The sequence below is a fragment of the Dendrobates tinctorius genome, unplaced genomic scaffold (genome assembly GCF_039654945.1).
Source record: "Dendrobates tinctorius isolate UK_male_01 unplaced genomic scaffold, ASM3965494v1 ptg000129l, whole genome shotgun sequence".
NCBI classification, from domain to species: Eukaryota; Metazoa; Chordata; class Amphibia; order Anura; family Dendrobatidae; genus Dendrobates; species Dendrobates tinctorius.
Genome location: NW_027361797.1, coordinates 23,436,448 through 23,460,850, shown reverse-complemented (window position 1 = coordinate 23,460,850; position 24,403 = coordinate 23,436,448). Strand labels below are relative to the sequence as shown.

Here is a 24,403-nt window from a genome sequence, read left to right as displayed (position 1 = left end):
ATGGAGCATCATTCAAGACAAGGGACTGGCTTTAATATGCAAATAAAATGTGTAATAGCATTCCAAAGCCATAGGCGACGCCAGAGGAGCACCAATGTGCCTTCATTTACATAAAAAACTATGATTTTCAATTTTAATTTAAACTGTTAATCCCTGATATGATTATTATATGGGCTATGTTTTCTTAATAAATGTTTATATACTGTAATTTAATTGTCATTTGGGGGGTGACAAACACCCTTTATATATCAATTTTCTTGGCAGCATATTGTCCTGTGAACACATGCTGGCAAGAATAATGCTATTCTATGTGCACAGGAAGATCATGTAAAGAATTCTGTCCATTGCACCCTCCTCATTTATGAACTACGATCTCCACACTGCGCCCACATCATGCTGCCCCCTCTTTGAACTGTCCCTCTCATGTTAGTATTCTCCATATCGAGCCCATTTCCCCATAATGAATCCCAATGCTACTCCTTCTACATACTGAACCCACCGCACGCTACCCTCTTTTTCATAGTGATCCCATCTCACACTGCTCCTTTTTCCATAGTAATCTCACCCCACGTTGCCCTCTTTTCAATAGTGATCCCACCATATGCTCCCCTTTTCCATATAGATCCCACCCTACGCTGCCCCCTTTTCCATAGTGATCCACCCCATGCTGCTGCCTTTTCCATAGTGATCCCACCCCACACTGCACATTCCTCATAATAATCCCACCTCAAGTTGCCCCTTTTCCATAGTGATCCCACCTCATGCCCTTATGATGCCCCTTCTCCATAGTGATCCCACCTCAAGCTGCCCTCTTTTCCTTAGTGATTCCACCCCACACTGCCCCATCTTGTAGTGATGCCACCCCACACTGCCCCTATTCCATAGTGATCCCACCCCATGCTGCCCCTTCTGTAGCATGATTCCATCCCACGCCACCCCTTTTCCATAGTGATTCCACCCCATGCTGCCCCTTCTGTAGCATGATTCTATCCCACGCCACCCCTTTTCCATAGTGATCCCGCCTCATTCTGCCCATTTTCCATAGTGATACCACCCCACTCTGCTCCTTTTTCATTGATCCCACCCCACTCTGCCCCGTCTGTAGTGATGCCACCCCACAATGCCCCCTTTTCCATAGTGATCCACCCCATGCTGCCCCTTCTGTATCATGATTCCACCCACACTGCCCCTTCTCCATAACGATCCCACCCCACACTGCCCCTTTTTCAGTCATCCCACCCCACACTGCCCCTTATCCACTGATGCCACGCTGCCCCTTCTCCATAGTGATCCCACCCCATGTTCCCCTTTTTCAGTCATCCCACCCCAAGCTGCCCCTTCTCCATAGTGATCCCACCCCATGCTGCCCTTTTTTAGTCATCCCACCACAAGCTGCCCCTTTCCTATAGGAATCCCACCCCACACTAACCATTTTTCTATAGGCATCCCACCGCACAATGCCTGTTTTTCTATAGGCATCCCATGCCATGCTACCTGTTTTTCCATAGGTATTCCAACCCATATGGCCCTTTTCTATAGGCATCCCATCCCACTTGACTCCCTTTTACAAAGGCATCCCACCCCATGCGGCCCCCTTTTCCATAGGCATCCCACCCCATGCGGCCCCCTTTTTCATAGGCATCCCACCCCATATTGCCCCGTTTTTCCATACTGGTCTGACACTTCTGTACATAGAGCCCCCCACCCCAGGCTGTTACCTGTATCTTCAGCTCAATGACTGCTTACCTGCTCCCGGCTCTGGCTACATCTCCTCTGTGGCAGAAACTCATGAAGGATGAGGTGTTTGAAACAAAAATTAAAGCTGTTGAGAAAAGAGATTGGGATTTTTTTAAAGAACTCGTGAAGAAATTTCTAGGTAACAACAAAGATCTAAAATTTAAAGATGTTGTCCAGTACTTGGACAATCCGTTCTTAATCAAAATTTTAGGCCCCCATAAAATAATAAAGTCTATACTCACCTCCTGTGCAGGCGCCGTTCTCGCAATGTCGTCGCTCCCTGTTCCACGGCTCTGGTGCATTTGTTGTGGTATGTTACGCTGGCGTTCAATGAGCACCAGTGTCACTGTCTCCGCCTTTGGATACAATTGAACACGAACAGGAAGTTTGGGCTGCAGCTGCTCTTGGACTTCCTGCTTCTGCTCAATTCGACAGGAGGCAGGGAAAGTGATGCCAGCTCTGATTGGGAGCCAGCATCACGTGTCACAACAAAAGCAGGAGAGCCCCAGGACCGCAAGCGCCGACACCGTGGGAACGGCCTCAGCATGGGAGGTGAGCGTAAGTTTTATTATTTTATCGGGGCCAAGCAAGGGGTATGAGAATAAGTTGCCCAAATAGAGGACAACTTCTTTAATTCCATTGTGGAGAACGTGCTGAAACGTTTCAAAGCCTTGGGTTGTCTGATGAAATTGAAGCTACATTTTTTACATTCCCATTTGGACTACTTTCCTGAAAACCTTGGTTCTGTTAGCGAAGAGCACGGAGAAAGATTTAATCAGGATATCAAGAAGATGGAACGACGATACCAAGGCTGATGTAAAGGGAACATGATGGGGGACTACTGCTGGATGCTTCACAGAGAAGATGTGCAGGGCCGGCCTTCTATAACAGAAAAGGTATCAAGAGAAGCTTTGAAGAGAAAAGGAAAAGGCGCAAGAATTAATTTCCAATAATAGTTGCAGAATGAATGTTCAATAAACTTTTAGATATAATATTGTGTACATTTTTGGCTACAATAAAGATTTATCTTGTTCATTTCACTTGTATGTAATTTCATTGGCGTTTTGTGCAAAATTCATATATGATGGTTAAAAATGAAAGTGTTTTGTTTTTTTTTTTAAATCAGGGTATAAGAAACCGTAGGAATCAATCACTGGACTTGAAAAAATTTTAATAAATGCAAATTTTGCATACTTGTGTGGGCAAACCTATAAAATCATTACAGTTACTTTAGCAAATTGTTTCATGACCTACTGACAGAAGTAAAACCAGATGACCAATGTTTTGTGATGCAGTGAATTGCTTCTGTTATAGACTATTGTAGGTTACACTTGGAAAGACAGAAATAATTGTAAACATTCCCTGTAGATTTTGGAAGTTGTGTTTTTTTTTTAAATTCAGAAAATATATATCTATCATATTGTTTAAAAACATTGCCTATATGGATTTTGTAGGTCACCTACACTGAAAATGAAGCAGAAGGAAAACTGCATATCAAGATGGATGAAAAAGAAATTCATTTCTCATCAAAGATACATTTTATGGAAAACACATGTTTGAACATTCTACAATTTAGGCATTCTTTAGTACAGGTTGGTACTGGTAATCTGGAATATTGCTAATCCGGCAAATAAAATCATTTCCCACATGGTTTTATCAGGCAATATATCATTTCTAGAATAATTTGTCTTCTCTCTGCTCCTAAAATAAGCTAAATTGTTTGTAGGGTCAAAATAAAAATCTTTAGGAAATGGTTTCAATGATTGATTCAGTTGTAAACTTTAACCTAATTATGTAACATAGATGTTTGTACTTTTCCAGTTGAAGAACCTTCCAGCATTAATAGAGATGAGGACAGTGTATGGAAAAAAACATCGAAGAGTTGCGATTGAGCATAAAACCATTTGGGGCAGAAAAGAATTGAAACTGGCTGCATCTTACTCTGGGCAGTTTCCAAAATTATCTGGAGGACATGAGATAACAGGTGAGATTAGTATACAGGAGAAAGCGGACTACAGAACATGCCATCGTTGTCAACGAGCGATAGAAAAAAGCATTCCCTGCTTCATTTACAATTAAAATTTGGAATGAAAAAAGTATACTGACTCTTGATACCAACTATTCTTGTGTTCCAGGGGAATTTTCTCAGACTCTTTTCCTTGCAGCTTTGTGCCAGGCAAACGTCAGTATCAGTATAGAGCACTCAGCTCATAATCATCAAGATCATATCGCCTTTGGTTGGAACAATAAAAACCAGGTGAATATTTGTCTCTTTATTTACATATCTATTCAAATGTAAAAGCGCGCAACACCATACACACAGAGTCTATGTCATGTGAGCCCCGGGAGACCCGGTGCTGACATTGCTGGAACAGTCCCTGTACAGAAGGTGAGTATACTATGACCATTTTTCTTTTGAGGGTTGAGGAAAGCTTTAAAACTCACTCACAATTAACTTACAGTGTGTATCCATTCTATTTTACATATAGAATTAATTTACACTGAAGGATCTGCATGTTGACAGGCTCAGCTGTAAAACGGTGCGGCGCAGTAGCCGTGGGCGAGGTACTTGTCTTCCATGCCCGGCACGCTACATGAAAATGGGGGTCCCGGCTGTGAGTGTTCTTCTTGTTACTTGGGCCGTATGCCTCTACAGACTGTATGGTGCTGCTAGATAGGGCAGGCCAAGACCAGATGTTAGAGAACGAATTGAAGGAGACCAAAGTCCAACATTAACCCCTTAGTGACGGAGCCAATTTTTTAAACTTTGACCAATGTCACTTTATGTGGTGATAACTCTGGAATGCTTCAACAAATCACATTGATTTTGAGATTGTTTTTTTGTGGCACATTATAATTTATGATAATATTAAATTTAGGTCGATAAGTTTTGTGTTTATTTATAAAAAGTTTCAGAAATTTGACAAAAATGTAAAAAAATTGCAATTTTCAAAAGTTGAATGATTATCTCTTTAATCCAGATCGTCACACCACACAAAAACATTAATATATAACATTTCCCACATGTCTGCTTTACATCAGCACCATTTTTAAAACGCTAATTTATTTTATTAGCCTTTTAGGGGGTTTAATAATGTAGCAGCAATTTTTCATTTTTTCAAGGAAATTTACAAAATTTGTTTTTTTAGGGACCTATCCAGGTTTGAAGTGACTTTTGGGGTGCTATATATTGGAAGACCCCAAATGTAATACCATTTTAAAAACAGCACCCCTCGACATATTGAAAACTGCTGTCAAATAGTTTATTAACCCTTCAGGTGATTTTCAGAAATTAATGCAAAGTGGTATATCAGGAATTAAAAAGTGTTTGTTTACCACCTAAATGTTGGTAACTTCTGAAGTGACCGCTACAGCCGGCAGACTCTAAGGCCACTATTTGGCCATGAACTGCTATGGTAAACATCAGGACCACACAATCATGATCTCGGTGTGTTAATTAGATTAAAGCAGAAGCCCACACAATCTATTAACCATTTATTAGATGTAGTCACTTTTGACAGCAGCAACTAAGGGGTTAAACAGATCTGGATGGTGCCAACACTAATCATTTGTGATACAGCAAGTTGTCAGCTACAGTGTACAGCTATCAGCTGCTGGATTGTCACCTGTATGGGGATGCTATTCTCTTACATCTCAGGTCAGTAAAAAGACGTATTGGCTGTCTTTAAGGGGTTAAACTTCTTTTTTCTGAACATGAACTCGATAAGAACTATATACATCAGATAATAGGCTTGTTTCTTCACAAATGGTTCCAGGGCTGCCACTAGGAATTTTGGGGCCCCATACCGGCAACATTTTTGGGTCCCCCTTGAGACTCCACCCAGGCTCCACCCCAGCCCCGCTTCCACCCCTCGAACAGTCCATAGTCCCATCGCTTTCTCGTGGAAAAACTCCACTTCTCACCCATCACACATATATATTTTACAGGTTATACAGTGATCAATGACATTATACACAGGAGCTCTGTAAACAGTGTCAGTGTACAGGTAATGCATTGGTCACTGGTGACATTGTACAGAGGAGCTCTTTATATAGTGTCAGTGTAAAGGTAGTACAGTGATCACTGGTGACATTGTACACAGGACTTCTGTATATAGTATACAGTGTATAGTCTCCATGTACAGGTAAGACACTGACTCACCGGTGATGTCTCTAGGTGAAGTCCTTCATCTTTGCTTTTCATCTTCATCCTGCACAGACCGCCATCACTTCCTTCCAGCCATGGCTCATCACTGCAGTTAATAACAGTTATATAGAGCACCGCTTGCAGAGCGCATTACTTAATTTTCCTAACTTCTACACTACACCAGATGAAGAAAAAAAGGCGACATATTGTCACTCTGCACAGTAGCAAGACCGCCCCCCCATTTAAAACAATGTCCCCAAAAAATAAAATAAATACATCATTTCAGTAATAATATCCCACAATTAGCCCCTATGGTAATAATATCCCCCATCCTGGCCCCCGTGTGTCTCAGTCCTGGCTCCAGCCATATGTTCTCCCATCCTGGCCCCATATGTTCTCCCATCCTGCCCTCATGAGTATCCATTCTGCCCCATCTGATGACCCATCCTGCCTCATATGATCTCTCCATCCTGCCCCATCTGTCCCATGATCCTGCCTCATGTGCCTCATGATCCTGCCTCATCTGTCCCATGATTCTGCCTCATCCTCCCCATGATCCTGCCCCATCTGTCTCCATCCTGCCCCATAATCCTGCACCATGTGTCTCCATCCTGCCACATGATCCTGCACCATGTTTCTCCATCCTGCCCCAGGTTCCTGCCCCATGATCCTGCCCCATCTGTCTCAATCCTGTCCCATGATCCTGCACCATCTGTCTCTATCCTGCTCCATGTTCCTGCCCCATCTATCTCCATCCTGTCACATATCTCCATCCTGCCCCATGTCTCCATCCTGCCCCATGTCTCCATCCTGCACAGTGTCCATCCTGCACAGTGTGTCACCATCCTGCCACATGATCCTGCACATGTGTCTCCATCCTGCCCCATGATCCTGCCCCATTTGTCTCCATCCTGCCTCATGATCCTGCACCATCTGTCTCCATTCTGCCCCATGTTCCTTCCCCATCTGTCTCCATCCTGCCTCATGTCTCCATCATGCACCATGTGTTTCCATCCTGCCCCATGTCTCCATCCTGCACCATATATTTTCACCCTGCCCCATGTCTCCATCCTGCCTCATGATCCTGCACCATGTGTCTACATCCTACCTCATGTTCCTGCCCCATCTGTCTCCATCCTGCCCCATGTTCCTACCCTATTTTCCTGCCCCATCTGTCTCCATCCTGCCCCATGTCTCCATCCTGCACCATGTGTTTCCATCCTGCCCAATGTCTCCATCCTGCCCCATGTTCCTGCCTCATCTGACTCCATCCTGTCCCATGTTTCCATTTTGCCCCATGATCCTGCACCATCTGTCTTCATCCTGCACCAGGTCTCCCTCCTGCCCCATGTCTCCATCCTGCACCATCTGTATTCATCCTGCCCCAAGTTCTTGCCCCATCTGTCTCTATCCTGCCCCATGTGCTTGCTCCATCAGTCTCCATCCTGTCCCATGTCTCCATCCTGTCCCATGATCCTGCACCATTTCTCTCCATCCTGCACCATGTGTCTCCATCATGCCCCATGATCCTGCACCATGTGTCTCTATCCTGCCCCATCTGTCTCCGTCCTGCCCTATGTGTCTCCATCCTGCCCCATGATCCTGCACCATCTGTCTCCATCCTGCCCCATGTTCCTGCCCCATCTGTCTCCATCCTGTCCCATCTGTCTCCATCGTGTCCCATTTGGTGAGATAATAGAAGTAATGATGACACCATGTTCTAGACCGAAAATTATTTACTAGCATAAATATGCTACAAAGACACTTATTTAAATGTATTTACTAGCACTAAATATTATCTCTCTTCTTACATTTTGTTTTCTCAAATTATAAGTTTACCATTTCTGCATTATGTCCAGATGGAGTCCAGCACTGAACATGATTGAAAGTTCTCAGTCTTTAATTCTTGCACTACTAAAATCCATAAGAAGCAGAATAGTGAGCCATTGCTAACATGTTTCCAAAGCACGGTGCTCCTAACCAAAGCTCATGGCGTATTCTCTTTTTTTATCAATATTCAGTACAGTAATAGCATCCAATAAGAAATGATTAGAACAAACCTCATGAAGTAAAAGGATATTAATAGGAACATGTAACAAATGACCCCTTGGGTTCAAGAGTCATGAATGTAATATTTTGCAATAAATGAGGTATATGATGGTTCAGGGTCTGCACGGCCCAAAGTTCAAAGATACGTTCACACATGAAGATGGAGCATGAATGTGGTTTATTGTCATCAACCCGTTTCAAGGTTTTCAATCTTCTTCATCAGGACCAAACCAGAAATAAATTTGAACCACTATATTCCTCATTTTTTGCAACATATCTCCTTAGTACATCCTGCTCCAGACTTTACATGCTTCTGTAGGAGTTGTGACTGTCACAAACGTTTTAGTAGAGCGTACCTATAATATTTTATACCACATGGTTAGAAGATAAGACCCTATTTGCACTTTTTGTCACTCCAGCTTTACCATTTGATTTACTTATGGATGTAAATTGGGTGACATACAAAAATGCTATGTTGCTAGAAGTGCCAAAGACCTGCTATGCTAGAGACCTGTCAATCATCTGCAGCGGCACTAGAAAGAATTGACTAGGGGCGGAGCCAGACTAGTCTCATCTTAGGCTATTGTCCGTGGCCGAATTTTTAAAGCATATTTTCTTTGAAATGCCAAAGTGTCTGATGAGATGAAAATAGAACTTTTTGGTGATAATTCTAAGCTGTATGTGTGGAGAAAACCAGGCACTGCTCATCATCTGTCCAATGCAATCCCAACAGTGAAACATGATGGTGGCAGCATCATGCTATTGGGGTGTTTTTCAGCTGCAGGGACAGGACGACTTGTTGCAATAGAAGGAAACATGAATGCGGCCAAGTACAAAGATATCCTGGTTGAAAACCTCTTCCAGAGTGCTCTGGACTGCAGACTTGGCCGATGGTTCAGCTTCCAACAAGGAAATGACCCTAAGCACCCTACTAAAATAACAAAGGAGTGGCTTCAGAACAACTCTATGACCATTCTTGACTGTCCCAGCCAGAGCCCTGACCTAAACCCAATTGAGTATCTCTGGAGAGACCTGAAAATGGCTGTCCACCAACGTTCACCATCCAACCTGACGGAACTGGAGAGGTTCTGCAAGGAAGAATGGCAGAGGATCCCCAAATCCAGGTGTGAAAAACTTGTTGCATCATTCCCAAGAAGACTTATAGCTGTTCTATCTCAGAAGGGTGCTTCTACTCAATACTAGGCAAATGGTCTGAATACTTATGACCATGGAATATTTCAGTTTTTCTTTTTTAATGACTTTACAGAAATTTTACATTTCTGTTTTTTTCAGTCAAGATGGGGTGCAAAATGCACATTAATGAGAAAAAAATTAACTTTTTTGAATTTACCAAATGGCTGCAATGAAACAAAGAGTTAAAAATTTAAAGGGGTCTGAAAATTTTCCATACTCACTGTATATATGAATGTAATGTAGTGTTAGCATAGTAATATACTCACCTACCGCTGCTCTCTGCGGTGTCCAGTGCCGTTCTGCTCCTCTTCTGAGTGATGTCAACCCTCTGTAGACTCTCCGTGTCACGTTGCGCACTGCTTGAACCAGATGAGGCTTTTCCAATGTAAGTCTACGTAGTGTCAGACCAAGACTCCATTATCTGTCATTGTAAAACAGAAACCGGCTCACACAGAGTGCATGGAAGGAGCCAGAGTGTCACAGGTTTCCCGCGACAGAGAGGAGCCAGGAGAACGCAGTACCTGATTTCTCTTACTCTTGCACTGATTAGAAGCAATTCACCTTCATATTAAACAGTACAGATTTCTTTTAGCAGTGCAGCGGTTAATCTGCTCTGTTGAGATCTCCTGGAAGCTTCCCTGCATTAAGGCTCTCATCTGTTCACTGTTAGCCACTCCCAAGTCCTATATAATCAGTGCCATGGCTAGCACTCATTGTCAGAGATAGCTTATGCTGCCTGACTGCAGGTTGTTGGTGGTTGTTGGAGAAGGCATTTGGTTGATTTATCTGTGACTGTTGCTAGGTTTTGAGTGTGTGATCATTTCTTTTTTTTCTCCTACTTTGGTTTAACTCACACTCCCATCCTCCACTCCCCAGTGTTTACTTCTGTTGTTTATCTGTGTATGTTTGTATGATTGGTATTTTCCTTGTTACCTTGTTAGTCTAGTTGCTGTATTATGGTACAATACTACTCACCTCCTCCCTGGGTGGGGGAAGGGTATAGCCTGAGGGCGGATTCAGGAGCTAAGGCAAGGAACGTGGCCCCAGCATCTTCACCATCAGAAGTAATCTGGAGAACTGGTCAGATTCATGACACAGAGAGTCTGAAAAACACTGATGTCACTGGGAAGAGGAGCAGAGATTTTATTAATATCTTTTTAGGATCTCTAGAAAAACAGCATTTTCAGGCAAGAGAAGCGACAGAGATAGCAGCACATGATGCATATAAATCAGACATGCACACTACAGGCGAGAGTCATAATTTGTGTTTATTTTAAGTGACTTTTTTTGTCCTGTTAAATTTGTTGACGTTTTGTGTGACAAATTCTTCAAAATGGAGCACGTGGTTCATTAACAGGTGAACACATATAAAGTAAACTTTAAAAAGTGCAAATGAAAAACAGATAAAAACACCAAAAACAAGACTAACAAGGCACAAATGCAATAATGAATCAAAACCTATGTTTTCTTCTGAAGGTCAACCTGTCCTCCTCTCTGAAAATTGGGAAGGAACACTTGTACTACAAAGCTGGCTTTTCACATCCTTTCAATTTTGTTGTGAAAGATATGGAAATGGGTTCTTTATCAGAATGGAAAAACAACCAATATATTCAAAAGGTAAATAGTAATATACACGTGTAAAAAAAAGATCAGAAAATGTGTAATATTCATTTATGTCAGTTCTAATTCAAATTACAGCAAAAACATTTCCATTTTCAGAAATTTTCAGTTATTTATAAGATAGATAGCGCGAGATAGGGTAGATGGATAGATAGAATAAGAGATACAGTAGATGGATAGAGAGATAGATAGATAGAATGTATAGATAGAGAGATAGATAAAATGGATAGAGAGATGCTGGCCCTCTTAAAGGGGTTTTTCCAATATCATAAGGAATCATAACTAGTTATGATCGAGCAGTAAACTGCTCAGTTGCTCAGTACTCGAATCAAGCAGGTCGAGCTTCTCGGACTTGCTTGACTTGAGTATCGAGCATAATGTAAGTCAATGAAGGAATCAAGCATGTTTCCGGGAGACCTGCGCTTGACGTCCAAGAAGGAGAGAGAGAGATTTGAATGAACTTATTACAGGAACCTGAGCACTCAAGCACTACATGATACTCGGCATTGCTCGGTACATGATCGAGCACCCAAATGCTTGATTGGGTAGCGAGCAGTGCCGAGCATGCCTTCACTAAAAATGACCTGTCACATAACAAGACTGTCCAAACTGCCAGCATCATGTTATAGAACGGACAAAGCTGAGCAGATTGATAATTCTCTGTAAAATGATTCAGAATACCTTGTAAGCTATTGATTTAAATCTGTGATCTTTCTATGCCTAGGAGTCCAGTAGGCGGTGCCGCTCAATGATTGACGCTCTGTGAGCATACATAGAACCGCCCACTGGATATCTAAGCCCTTAATGAGCAAGGATTGTAATCAGTACAGTAGAATTTATACTAAACTAGCTGCTGGCCTGATTCTAAAGCATCAGGTACTCTAGAATATGGCCAGCAGGAGATTAAAATAAAAAAAGTGATATCCTCACCATCCGACGGCCCCCGGACTGTATCCCTCTTCTCCATGCTCCTGGCATCCTCCATTCCTAGTAATGCTTTGCGCCAAAGACCGCTGCTGACGTCACTCTCGCGAGAGTGCGACGTCATCAGCTTTCTTTGGCGCAAAGCCTTACTGGGAACGAAGATGCCGGGAGCGTGGAGAGGAGAGAAAAAGTCCGGAGGCCGTCAGAAGGTGAGTATATCACTCTTTTTTATTTTAATTCTATTTTTTTACAAGTTTATGGTACCCAGGGTCCGGAGGAGTCTCCTCTCCTCTGGACCCTGGGTACCGCTAGCCGGTCATCTCCCGGCTGCGTCACCGCTGACGCCTGTGCGCCCGGAGATGACCCGCAGCAACCGTCGGGAGATCAGCGGCGCTAGCCGCTGATCTCCCGACGGTAGCCGTGGAGTGCGTGCTTCTAATTGAGGACTGCGCGCTGCGCCTGTCGCTGATTGGTCGAGGCCTGGCGGCCGCGACCAATCGGCAACGCAGTATTTCGGTTACAGACAGACAGACACCATAAGACGATTACTGTATATATATAGATGATTTTGAACACAATGATATATTCATCTGCTCCTCCATCTCTACTTTATAGCCTACTGCCCACAGAGTGGACTGCATGTTCAATATTAAAGGTTTCTTTAAAGGCAGATGCAGACGACCGTATGTTCTCCATCACAGTTTGATCGGAGTGGAATCCATTTTTATAAAGAAAAAAAATTCCTCTATGTTCACCATTCAGTCTGTCTGTGAAAATTGGGCCTCATTCAGATGTTATCCGGGTGCGGTCCAATGTTTTCCATGGACGCATAGACATGAATGGGCGAGTGCCATCTGAATATTGGAGGAAAATCGTGCATGGTGCAGTTCTTTTCCTCTGACCGACTCGGTCTGGGGGAAAAAAAATCACACATGTACACCCCAAAGAATAACATTTGCTGGAGAGCGATTCTTTTTTTGACAGATCACACTTGGGTCGAAACTACACTGTCTTCAATCAGTGACATATAATGATTGATTTCAACCGCAGTGTACTTAGTAATGTTTAAAGGAAATCTGTCACTGTAGTTTTGCCATCTAATCTGAGAACATCATTATCTAGAGACAGAGACCCTATTTGCAGCGATGTGTAACTTGCTTTATTTCTTATTGTAGTTTTGATAAGATCACAGTTTTATCAGCAGGAGATTATCACTAGAGGACAAGTAAACCTGCTGCAAAGTAGTCCTCCATATTCATGAGTTCTGTAAAACCACGCCTCCACCACTGATTGACAGCTTTCTGCCTATGGACAGTGTACACAGAAAGCTATCAATCAGAGGTGTGGGCGGGGTTATACAGAGCTCAGCATTCAGAGAACTGCTACATCTGCTACATCTGCATCAGAGAAAACAAGGATTTTACCAAAACTGCAACAAGCAGCCAGTATATGATCCATTGCTGGAATCATAGTCTCTGCCCCTACATTATGCTGCTCTCATATGAAATAAAGACCTGGTGGCAGATTCCAATTTAAATAAAAGGCAATAATTGAATGTGGTTTACAAATAATTTCCCCTTGTCCCCACTCATGGTATATGTATATGTTGTAGACACATGTCGCTTGGAATAAAGGCCTTCCTTTCAATATCACAGTAATCCTAGAGGACAAAGTATCTAATTTCTCCAGTGTATGGAATGGCTGTGTGGACATTTTACCAGGTCAGGTATGAACTATGTGATCACAAAAATGTTTTGTTTCTTTTTTTTTTTAATAATTGTTCAAGTATTTGCCTGACCCTGATAGGAATACAAAGAATTAGGGAGTTAAAGGATTTGTCCACTACTAGGACAACCCCATTTCAGTCCTCATGTTTGGCTTCGTTAAAGTAAAAGCACCTATACGCACATACCGTGCTGTGCCATTCCATGTGTGTCGGCACTCATGTTCCCGAGGAACATGTGAGGTTGTTACGTCATCTGAACCTTGCACCCAGTCGACGTGTAGTGAAGTGGACTGACCTATGGACCTGTCTGCAGCAGGAAGGTGAATGCAAAATGTGCAGTAAAAGTACTTGACGTGAACTGGTGTATATGTATGTGGTGAGACAGCAAGAGACAGTGAAAGATGGTAAAGTACTGGGTTTTGACCACTAGGGGGAGACCAAGAATAGCAGGAAAAGGAGATGGTGCAGTATAAAGGTTTGGCCACAAGATGGAGGCAGAGAGCAGTGAGAAAAGGGCTAAACAGCAGCTTAAGGCTAGGAAACCGCATAGTCATGGTGGGCGGGGTTACGGGGACTCAAGAGGGAAATTCCCCAGGAGGGGAATAAAAAGGCAGGGAGAGTTCCAGAAGGAAGCCAGTCCAGGAGGAGGAGTTCAGCAGAGGAGGAGACTGAAGGAGGAAGAGACTGAGAAAGGAAGAACTCCAGGAGGGACTGGAAGGAGAAACAGTCAGGGGGGTGTCCCTGACAGGAGAGCCGCAGGACAGAGGAAGCCCAGGGGTTCCATACGGACAGACTCGGACAGGCGAAGCGCTGTGGTGGTAGGCCTAGGGCAGCCACAGTGATAGAACCGCGAGGGACGTCAATTTAGGAAAGAGAAAAAGGTGAAAGGTACCTGTGCCTGTGTGTACGGAAGCTGTCGTGCTGCTGTGGTCGTCGGAAGGACGGCCATTAAAGAGGACCTGTTGAACATACATCGGTTTCTGTCTCCAGTCTGTTCACGGCGAAAAAGGGACCACTCCCCAGTCGGCTCACGTACCTACAAGCGCTGGCAACACTGTCCCGCCTTTGGACAAATCTAATGTCCAGAGGAAGTCAGAGAGCACTTCCTGTTAATATTTGATATGTCTAGTTAATTTATGAGAAGCACAAACATCATAGATCCTTATTAAGTTAGAGCAAAGAAACCGGAGAACCTGGAGGAAACCCACGCAAACCCCTGGAGAACATACAAACTCCTTGCAGATGGTGTCCTTGGTGGGATTTGAACCCAGTACCCCAGCGATGCTAACCACTGAGCCACTATGGAGTCCACAATTATGTAACCAATCTTTACATGTGTGAAGAAATGTTTTATTCTAGGGGCAAATATAGCATTTAATAACGTGGCCAATGTTGCTGTTTGAAGGTTTGCAAAGGTAGGATGTCTATGTGTAGATAACACAGGAGCACACGTTCACAATAAGTGATGGTCACAGCTAGCGTTCCCTCACAGTCCACAAAGTGGGGGTAAGAACACTCCTGTAAAAGTTAATGAACATATGCAGTCTACAATAATTTATGTTTTACTAATTTTCTGTGCCCAAATTGCTTATAGGCCCCATTGAAATAGTTAATTTTATTGGCAGCTCCTGCTAATTCCTAATGTTACTGAATTTCAAGTAATAATTCATATCATGTACTCCTCGCTACAGATGCAACACATCTTGACCACCAGAAACCTTCACTTATGTGGGTATTTGGAGAAAACAGCAAACGTGGTTCAGGAAATTGGGACTTTGAAGTGGAACGACAAGAAAATTGCGCAAAGTGTATTGTATAAGGTAAATTATATTGCAAGTATGTGTCAATATATATGAATATTGTAGGCATTCACTTTCTCAGGTAGGCATTAGGTAGCGTTCACACAGGCATTGGATTCTTGGGTCAAAACAATGTAATGTTTATTTCCACTGGTTGAACAGTATCAAATCAAAATCAAAAACACAAAATCCTTTTGCCTTGTCCAGGCTCAAACTAAACACTATTGACCTTGGCTACACATACAACGCTGAGCTAGTCCCAGTTCGGTCAAATACAACAGCTACTGTACATAACAACCAGCGATACTTGCAGTTTGGTGCACACAACCAGTGCAGTCTCTTCTCAGAGAGAGATTTTGGCTTGTCTCTACCCCAAGCTCCAATACTATCCACTTTAATCAGCTTCCCCCTAGCTGAGTGACTAAGATGATCGCCTAGCCTGGTTATATGCAGGGCTAGCCATGTGAAAATAATCAGAGCCTGTAGAGCTAGGGTTTAACACTAGCCTACCTGGCTTTACTACTAGAGATGAGCGAACTTGTTCGGAAAATGTTCGCCAATCTCAAATTTGGCATGAACCTAGAATATATGGATTCGTGTTCGGTTTCATTTTCACTCAAAGTCGACAAAATTCAGTCACAATTCGCTAAATCATCGCATTTCCACTAATGCTTTCGTTATGATTTTGGCTAGGATAGTGTTGCTGCATGATGTGCTGGGTGATGGGGGGATGTGTTTGATGAGGGGAGCGGATGTGGAGAGGTTAGAGGAGTGACGCGCTCTTTGTTTTTTTCCCCTTAACTTATGTGTGTTGATTCTAGCAGCCAATCAAGGCACAGAAATCATCCATAGCGTCTTTACGCAAAGTCTTCTGTGATTGTCTGCTGATGTCCCTAGCCATATAAAAAGCGGACATCTTGTTTTGCTGGCTCCATTTTCTCAGTGTCACAGTGCAGAGAAGCTGCTTCTGCTAGTGCTGCAAGTAAACTTGTCAGTTAGTTAGATAGGATCCTGTCCTGTATGAAATCGATCATCTAGTATCTAACTAGATTGTGCAAATCTGTGTTACAGTCTCAGGAGACCCCATTTGCTACTCCAAATCGTTTGTGATAAAACTGTGTTTCCGTGACAAATCAGAAGGCCAGATTTCCACTTACAAATCGTTAGGCCTAATATTGGAGTGCAGTCAGAAGGTACAATTAGTTAATCCAAATCGTTTGTGATAAAACAGTGCTTCGATGACAAACCTGAAGGCAAGATTTTCACTTAAACATCGTTAGGCCAAATATTGGGTGCAGCCAGAAGGCCCAATTAGCTAATCCAAACCGTTTGTGATAAAACTGTGTTTCAGTGACAATTCTGAAGGTGAGATTTCCACTTAAAAATCGTTAGGTATAACAGTGTTGTTCAGGCACACTATCTAAGAAAATAAATAGTTATTGTATATTTAGTGACAGGTGACTGACAGCTGTGCGCCTAAGGTTGTGAAACAGCAGGTTACAAGAGGGGAAGGCTACATACAACATGAATGGGAAAAAGCGACATCGTGCTGGAAAGGGGAATAGGTTTGGTGTTCGATGTATATGTGGGTTAGGTGTTAATGCTAATGAAAGCTCAACTGAACAAACATCGTCTCATCCAATACAAAAAACACTCACAACATCTGTTACTGGACCGGCTACTCGACTCCCTTTCCTTGACAGCCGCACAGCGGTACACCTTGTAGATGAGGCTCAAAAAGAGCATGTGCTCCAGTGGATGGCAAGCGCTGTATCAAGTGGCCTCACGTCCTCTTTCTCCACCTTAACATCACACACAGTACAATCCTCAGAGGTGGAACCCCAATCACCTTTGTTTCCCCCCGCTTGAAAAGTTTCCAAATGCCCAACTGACTGTGGGGACCCACAGATGGGCCATTCTGAAGAGCTGTTCACACATTCTATTCCATGGGCATCAGAGGTCTGCTCCGAAGATTCACAGAATCAAGAGGAGGAAAGCATATGCACCAACGCCAAAAGTTTTTTCATGTTGTATCCAGGTTGGATCCAGAGCGGCACAAAGTAGAGTCCAAGTAGAATCCAGACCCTCGTCACAAAACATTAACCACCGGGGCTGGAGGTGATCTGTACTGTGGTGTCAGGGCAGGAAGAGGAGGAGAGTGACTCTCAGAGTGAGGAGTGTGAGAAAAGAGAGGATGATGATGAGGTTGTAGATCCCACTTGGTGTGAACCCAAAGGTATGCAGCTGAGTAGCTCAGCAGAGGAGGTGGAGGAGGAAGGCGAGGAGGTTGAAATGTGGAGATTCCAAGTTGGGTCTCCATCTGGTGGATTGGCTGTGGTGGAAGGTATATCAGAGGTCTATTTTAATATTTCTACTTTGTGGAAATTGATGCCACTTTAGTGGTGTTTGACAATATGTTTTTTGAAATGTGGAGATTCCAAGTTGGGTCTCCATCTGGTGGATTGTCTATAGTGGAAGGTGTATCAGAAGCCTATTATACTGTTTCTACTCTGTGAAAATTGATGTCACTTTAGTGGTGTGTGACTTTTCTTTGAAATGTGAAGTCTTCAAGTTGAGTATCCATCTGGTGGGTTGCCTTGGTAAGTAGGGCTTCCAGACAGGCAGGCCTGCACTTACTTTTAGTCAACTACTTGTGTTACTTTACTTACATATTTCTACCAATATTACTGTATGAAACTAATTTTGTGCCATCTGAGTGTGGCTGGAAAGAAAAAAAAATGGAGGCATTGCATGAGGTATCAGGGCTCAGAGCTAAAAAGGCTTACACTACTCCCTTAACCACCAGTCCCTTATTGAAATTTCAATTCCAAGCTGTGAATATTGGACAAGATCCTGATACCCCATGCATGGCCCATGGCTGACTGCTTCTGTGCCATTATAAAAGATTCTACTGTGGGTCAATTGATCAGTCAACAACCTGTGTTACTTTCCTTATGTTTTTCTACCAATAGTACTTTATTAGACTGATGTTTGGGCCATCTGAAAAAAAAAATCGAAGGTGTTTCATGAAGTATCATGGCTCCTAGCTAAGAAAGCTTACACTGCTCCCTTAACCACCGGGTCCTCATTGAAACTTCAATTCAAAGCTGTAAATTCTGGCCCAGACCCTGATATCTTATGCATGGCCCATGGCTGATGGCTGCTGGGCCATTTGCAAATTTCTATTGTGGGTCAATTGATGCCAGTTTTCATGGTGTATGCTCCTAATTCTAACTGTTAATAAAGCTTTTTGACACCCCTTAAGGTGTTGTGTATAAGTTTAGTTTGGCCTCCCATTGAATTTAATGGGGTTCAGGTACGTTCGGCGAACATCTAAACGTTCAGCAAATCGAACCAAACCTTGTGTCACGCCCCCCACCAGCGCCGTGACTTACCTGCGCACCTCCCGGCGCGCCCCCGCTCCACGACGTGTCCCTGCTCCTGACATCTGACCTCCTTGTCGTCGCGCCTGTGCCCGACGCTCTGACTGGAACCTGTGATGCGGTGGCTCCGCCCCAACATGGCGGCGCCCACCGTCTATTTCTTCCCGGCGTCTTCCCAGGTAAGACGCCTATGTATCTTTGTGGTGTCGCTGTCCGTTCAGCCAGCGTTCACCCATCTCCCAGGCCCGGTATCCCTACCTTGTTTGTTCCGCCTGTGCTGTCGCTGATAGCTTCTGTGTCCTCCTCCTCGCTATCGCTGTGTCCCTGTCTCTGTCTCCCCTCTGGTGTCTTCCCCTGTGCTACCATCTCTGGTAATCTGTCTGAGTGCCCCCTGCCTATTGTTCCCTTTGTCTGTTCTACCTTAGGTCCTTATCTTCATTGTTACCGTTTCTTCTTCTCTTGCAGCCTCCAGTCTCTGCCAGTCCCGAGTGCTCCACGTCCTTGTCCCTCTCAGGCTCCGTGTTCACTGTTACTTCCTCTCTGTTGCTTCTCTGACTCACTACCCTAGTCTCCCTGGTGCTTACCCAGTCGCCCCTTTGGCTCCGGCTGTCACGGTTTCATCCCTTGTGGGCCTGCCCCTAACACTCCCTGTATAGGGGTGGCTCCACCTGGTCAGCTCGCCCATGGGGGCTCTGGAGGCGTGACCCAGAGGGTCCACTCCGGGTTGTTCTAGCTTTTTCTACCCATCCTAGCACAACCGTAACACCTTGAAAGGTTCGCTCATCTCTATATTCTACCCCCTCTGCCCAAAGGCAGGAGCTGGGCACGGTCTGCCAATAGACAGAGCCTACAGGGCCTTATATTGGGTAAGTAACTTGGGCACTAACACAAGTAACCTATCCTCCCAGTCTTAATTTGACTCACTCGACTCAACTGATTATACCCCCTGGATTATTCCTCTTGGGCTTAGAGGAGGCTCGTTTACCTGTCCCTTCACTTTGTTCCCATGACACAAAAGATCATTATGCCTGGTCCCTTGCAGAAACCAATTATCGGCTCCTGTCTTCTGTGAACTCCATTTAACACAGTTCCATTTTCTAAAGTACCTTTTACTGTTAAGTTTCTGAGTTGGGCAGTACCATAGTTGTCCTAGGACTCCAACAGGTCAGAGATATTGGCCTCAAGGGATGCCTCCTCATCCACCTTTCCAGGCAGTACAGTGAAACAGAAACTCACCGTTTACATCAGGTGCCTTTGTTACCATATTTGACTTCTGGTGGCATACTGGACTACTGGATGCTACAGGTTTAGCCCATAATTCTTAGAGCAATGGAAAATTTTGACCAATAACAATAGCATACAAGTCTTTGACAACTCCTAGTTTGTGGGATATGGAACCACAGTCTGTGCATATGTTGACCTGGGCCATGGACTAGTTCTTTGAGTCTCCATGGATGCACGGTACCCCTACCCCTTTTTCCATGGATCCCTACATGCAGAAGTGTGGCCTTTGCCAGGGTCACTAAACTTACTGAGTTCAGAAATCCAGTCAATTGGACACTGTTCAGTCACATGGCATTCCTGAGTCCCCTCTCCAGGATGAGAAATGGCACTGCTAGCAGGATAGGCGAAGTAGGAGTAGTGCCAACCTATTCTGCAGTTTATCGGCTCCAAAGTCAAGGGACAATCAGCTGATATATGACCCAAAATTTGACACCTACGACAGACAATGGTACAAGATGTAACCTTTGAACCTAGCGCTGACCCCTCCTGGGTCTTTGTGCACCCCTCAGATGTGTCCTTGGGCCTCTTCTTTTGGGTCTCCCATAAATGTGACCTCAGACATTGATTTCTCAGAGAGTTCTCCGTAGTATCTTTTTACGATGCTCACAAGGTTATCTGCATTCTGGGGATCTCCTTGGGCAACCCAGCTTTGCAGGAGTTTCGGTAGTGAGTGGATAAATGGATCCACTTCTTTATTGCGGTAAATTAAAACATGGAAGCAGGGGAGTAGGTCATACAGTGGACGATGGCTGTTTTGCCTGAATATAATGCTTCAATGGATCCATGTACCCGTGTCTTAACTTACCGCAATAAAGACTTTTTTGCAAGATCCCGGAGTGCAAAGGTATATATGAGTTTTATAGTGCCGTTTTTTAGTCTCGAGATGCAGCCATTTTTGTACCAGGTGTAACAGATTTATCATCTTGGACAAGGGGCTTTTGTCTGTCCCTTTGGTAGTACCAGAGTTGTGCCCAAACTGCCAGGTTGACGCCCAAATTCCATAATCTCCTCCTTCAGCTTTTTGTACGCCTTGGCAGCCTGTAGGGCAAGGTTGTAGTATGCTTTCTGCAGTTCCCTGGTATGGAATGGAGCTAAGACCTCTGGCCAGTGCTCTGAGGGCAGTTTCTCTCTGTCTGACACTCTCTCAAATAGTTTGCTTGTGTGTGTGTGTGTGTGTTTATATGTAAACAGTTTTATGTGTTCTGTGAACATTTCTTTGATCTCTAAAACTGATAAAAAACTTTAAACATTTTTAAGGGCTTGTATTCCTCAGCTATACAGTGTTTTGTGGTCTGTGAATATCTCTGTGATCTCTAAAACTGATCAAAAGCTTTAAAAAAAAGCTGTAGGCTTCTGTTTCTCAGCCATACTGTACAGTGTTACGGGGTCTGGGAACATTTCTCTAAAACTGAACCAAAGCCTTTAAAATTTTTGTAGGCTTCCACTTCTCAGCCATGCAGTGTTATGGGGTCTGTGAACATTTCTGTGATCTCTAAAACTGAGAAAAAGCTTTTCCAAATTTTGTAGGCTTCCATTTCTCAGGCATAATGTGCTACATGGCCTGTGAACATTTCTATAATCTCAAAAATTGATAAAAAGCATTTAAAAATGTTGTAGGCTTCCCTTTCTCAGCCATACAGTGTTACATGGTCTGTGAACATTTCTGTGAACTCTAAAACTGATAAAAGCCTTTTAAAAATGTTGTAGGCTTCCATTTCTCAACTATACAGTGTTACGTGGTCTGTGAACATTTCTGTGATCTCTAAAACTAATAGAAAGCTTTTAAAAATTGTGTATGATTCCTTTGCTCAGCCATTCAGTACTACGTGGTCTGTGAACATTTCTGTGATCTGATAAAAAAAGCTTTTAAAAATTTTGTAAGCTTCCATTTCTCAGCCATACAGTTCTGTGTGGTCTGGAAAAATTTTCTGTGACCTCTAAAACTGATAAAAAGCTTTAAAAAAATTGTAGTCTTTCATTTGTCAGCCATATAAGGTTATGTGTTCTGTGAACATTTCTGTGATCTCTAAAACTGATCAAAAGCTTTTAAAAAGTTTTGTAGGCTTCCATTTCTCAGCCATACAATGTTATGTGGTCTGTGAACATTTCTGTGATATCTAAAACTGATAAAAAGCTTTTAAAATTTTATGCAGGTTTCCATTTCAGTCATGCAGTGGTAGGCTACTTTCACACTAGCGTCGTGCGTCGCATGTCGCAATGCGTCATTTTGAAGAAAAAACGCATCCTGCAAAGTTGCCCGCAGGATGCGTTTTTTCTCCATAGACTTACATTAGCGACGCATTGCAACACATTGCTACACGTCGCATCCGTCGTGCGACGGATGCGTCGTGTTTTGGCGGCCGTGACGAACACAAAAACGATACATGTAACTTTTTTGTGCTTTGTCTCTGCCATTTTCGATCGCGCATGCGTGGCCGAAGCTCCGCCCCCTCCTCCCCGGACATTACAATGGGGCAGCGGATGCGTTGTAAAACTGCCTCCGCTGCCCCCGTTTTGCACAACTTTCACAACGAGCGACGGTACGTTGCCCCGACGCAGGGCGACAGCCGTCGCACGACGCTAGTGTGAAAGTAGCCGTATGTGGTCTGTGAATCTCCATGATCTCTACAACTAAGAAAAAGTATCTAAACATTTTTCTGGAATGAATTTGATTGTTATCCATAAACTTTTGCTTTCTTTCAATTATTTTATGCTGGAGCAAACTCTCAAAAACCGCTTTGATTGCTGCAGGTGACCAATTTTATTTTCAAGAGACCTAGCAATTGCACAATGCTTAAGATGTGTGTTAAGGGATGGGGAAGTGGAAGTACTGATGATGATGCATGCATATGCTGAGGATGTAGGGCAGGTGCGACTACATCTGTTGCTGGACCACAAGAAACATGCCCATCCACAACACAGGTTCCTGTCCCACTTTGCAGGGAGGCAAGGTACACCACTTCTGAAGCCATAGCAGTGCGAACAGGTGGTCTGTTGGATAGCAGATAATGTTTACATCAGAATTGGCAGCACCACCCAGTCTTCCACATGGTCCAGTCTCACTAGTGTAAAGTCTGGATCACTTAATCTTCACCCTCATCCACCTTCCTCCCACCTTGTTGAGTCCCAGGAGAGTAGTGGCCCCACACTAGGACACTACGAGAAGCTCTTTATAATATAATTTCTTGATTGTGGACTCTCAACCTTCATTCTCCAAGTGGGAAAGGAGGACATGCTGTTTAGTGATGCACAAACCTTATTTTAATCATGGCTACAAGAACATGACGGTGGAGAACGGCAAATTTGGGATAAGGATTATGATGATGAGACACAGTTGCAGCTGAGTCTTGTTGTTAAGTCACAAAGTCAAGAGGACCAATGTGAAGTGGTGAAAAACGAGGTGGTGGAAGACGAAGTCACTGACTTAACCTGGGAAGCTAGCATGCAGAGCATGGCCAGTGGCACTGAGGGGGAGAGATCGGCAGCACAGAAGTAGACTACCCCACTTTTGTGCGTACTTAAACAGTTGCTGTTTACAATTAAACATGAAGCTTTGCATGCGGGCCAGGTGGGGATGGACGAAGACATAACACATAGAGATTGTAGCCATCCCAGCCTCATCTTATCTGCTCAGCGTGGATTGGGTATCAATGGGGAGGAGGAGGAACAGGAGCTGGTGGCTAGCGAAACAGAGGCTAGTAGCCATACAACCTTTCTCCGGTCTCTCCTATGAATTGTCATCATGATGGAGACAGGGAAATGTTGGCTGTATGGAGCTTGGCACATATGGCCGACTTTATGTACTGCTGCCTTTCCTGTGACCCTCATGTTACATTCATCTTGGCCAAAAAAGAGTGCTGGTTGTTCACCCTGCTAGACCCACACTGAAAGGAAAACTTTATATCTCTTCTTCCTGAGGTGGAAAGGTCTTCTAAAATGGTGCTATACCAGAAGTCCATTGTGGAAAATACGTTGCAAAATTTCCCATCAGATAACGCTAGCGGCAGGGGCAAGCTTATTTGCTCAGGAAAGTAGGGGAGGCTGGGGAGACACACAGCAGAGGCAGGGGTGCACTGTCAAAGGTGTGGGCCATTTCATGACACCAGCCCAGCACCCAGGGCCTGATGACCGGGTATTTTTGACAAGTAGGGAAAAACTTTTAAAAATGGTCAAGCAATACCTGGCTGACCAAACCAGTGTACTCCCTAATTCCTTTGAGACTTTCAACTAATGGGTCTCAAAGCTGGACACCTGGCATGAGCTGTTCCTCTATGCCTTGCAGGTGTTGTGCTACCCTGCCGCTAGCATCTTGTCTGAGCAGGAATTTAGTGCTGCCGGGGGGGGGTCATAACAGATAGGTGATTTTGCCTGTCAACAGAGAGAGCAGACAAGCTCACTCTCATAAAAATGTCTAAATCCTGGATTAGCCCACACTTTTCCACACCACCAGATGACAGCAGCACATAAAGTGTTTGTAATATTCAATATTTTAATGAGGCCTGCCAGTTGTTGCCTTTCAGGATTCTATGAATGACCCTCA

General features: G+C 43.8%; 1 protein-coding gene across 1 annotated transcript in view; it reads left to right on the top strand.

The window, feature by feature from the left end:
* LOC141047663 (uncharacterized) overlaps positions 1 to 24,403 on the top strand; it is a 294,273-nt gene that overhangs the window by 192,585 nt on the left and 77,285 nt on the right. The window contains exons 32-37 of the mRNA XM_073542859.1: positions 3,192 to 3,329; positions 3,559 to 3,721; positions 3,873 to 3,994; positions 10,604 to 10,744; positions 13,284 to 13,397; positions 15,089 to 15,217. Of these exons, the coding sequence (XP_073398960.1) occupies positions 3,192 to 3,329; positions 3,559 to 3,721; positions 3,873 to 3,994; positions 10,604 to 10,744; positions 13,284 to 13,397; positions 15,089 to 15,217 (807 nt within the window). The remainder of the gene's footprint in view (positions 1 to 3,191; positions 3,330 to 3,558; positions 3,722 to 3,872; positions 3,995 to 10,603; positions 10,745 to 13,283; positions 13,398 to 15,088; positions 15,218 to 24,403) is intronic.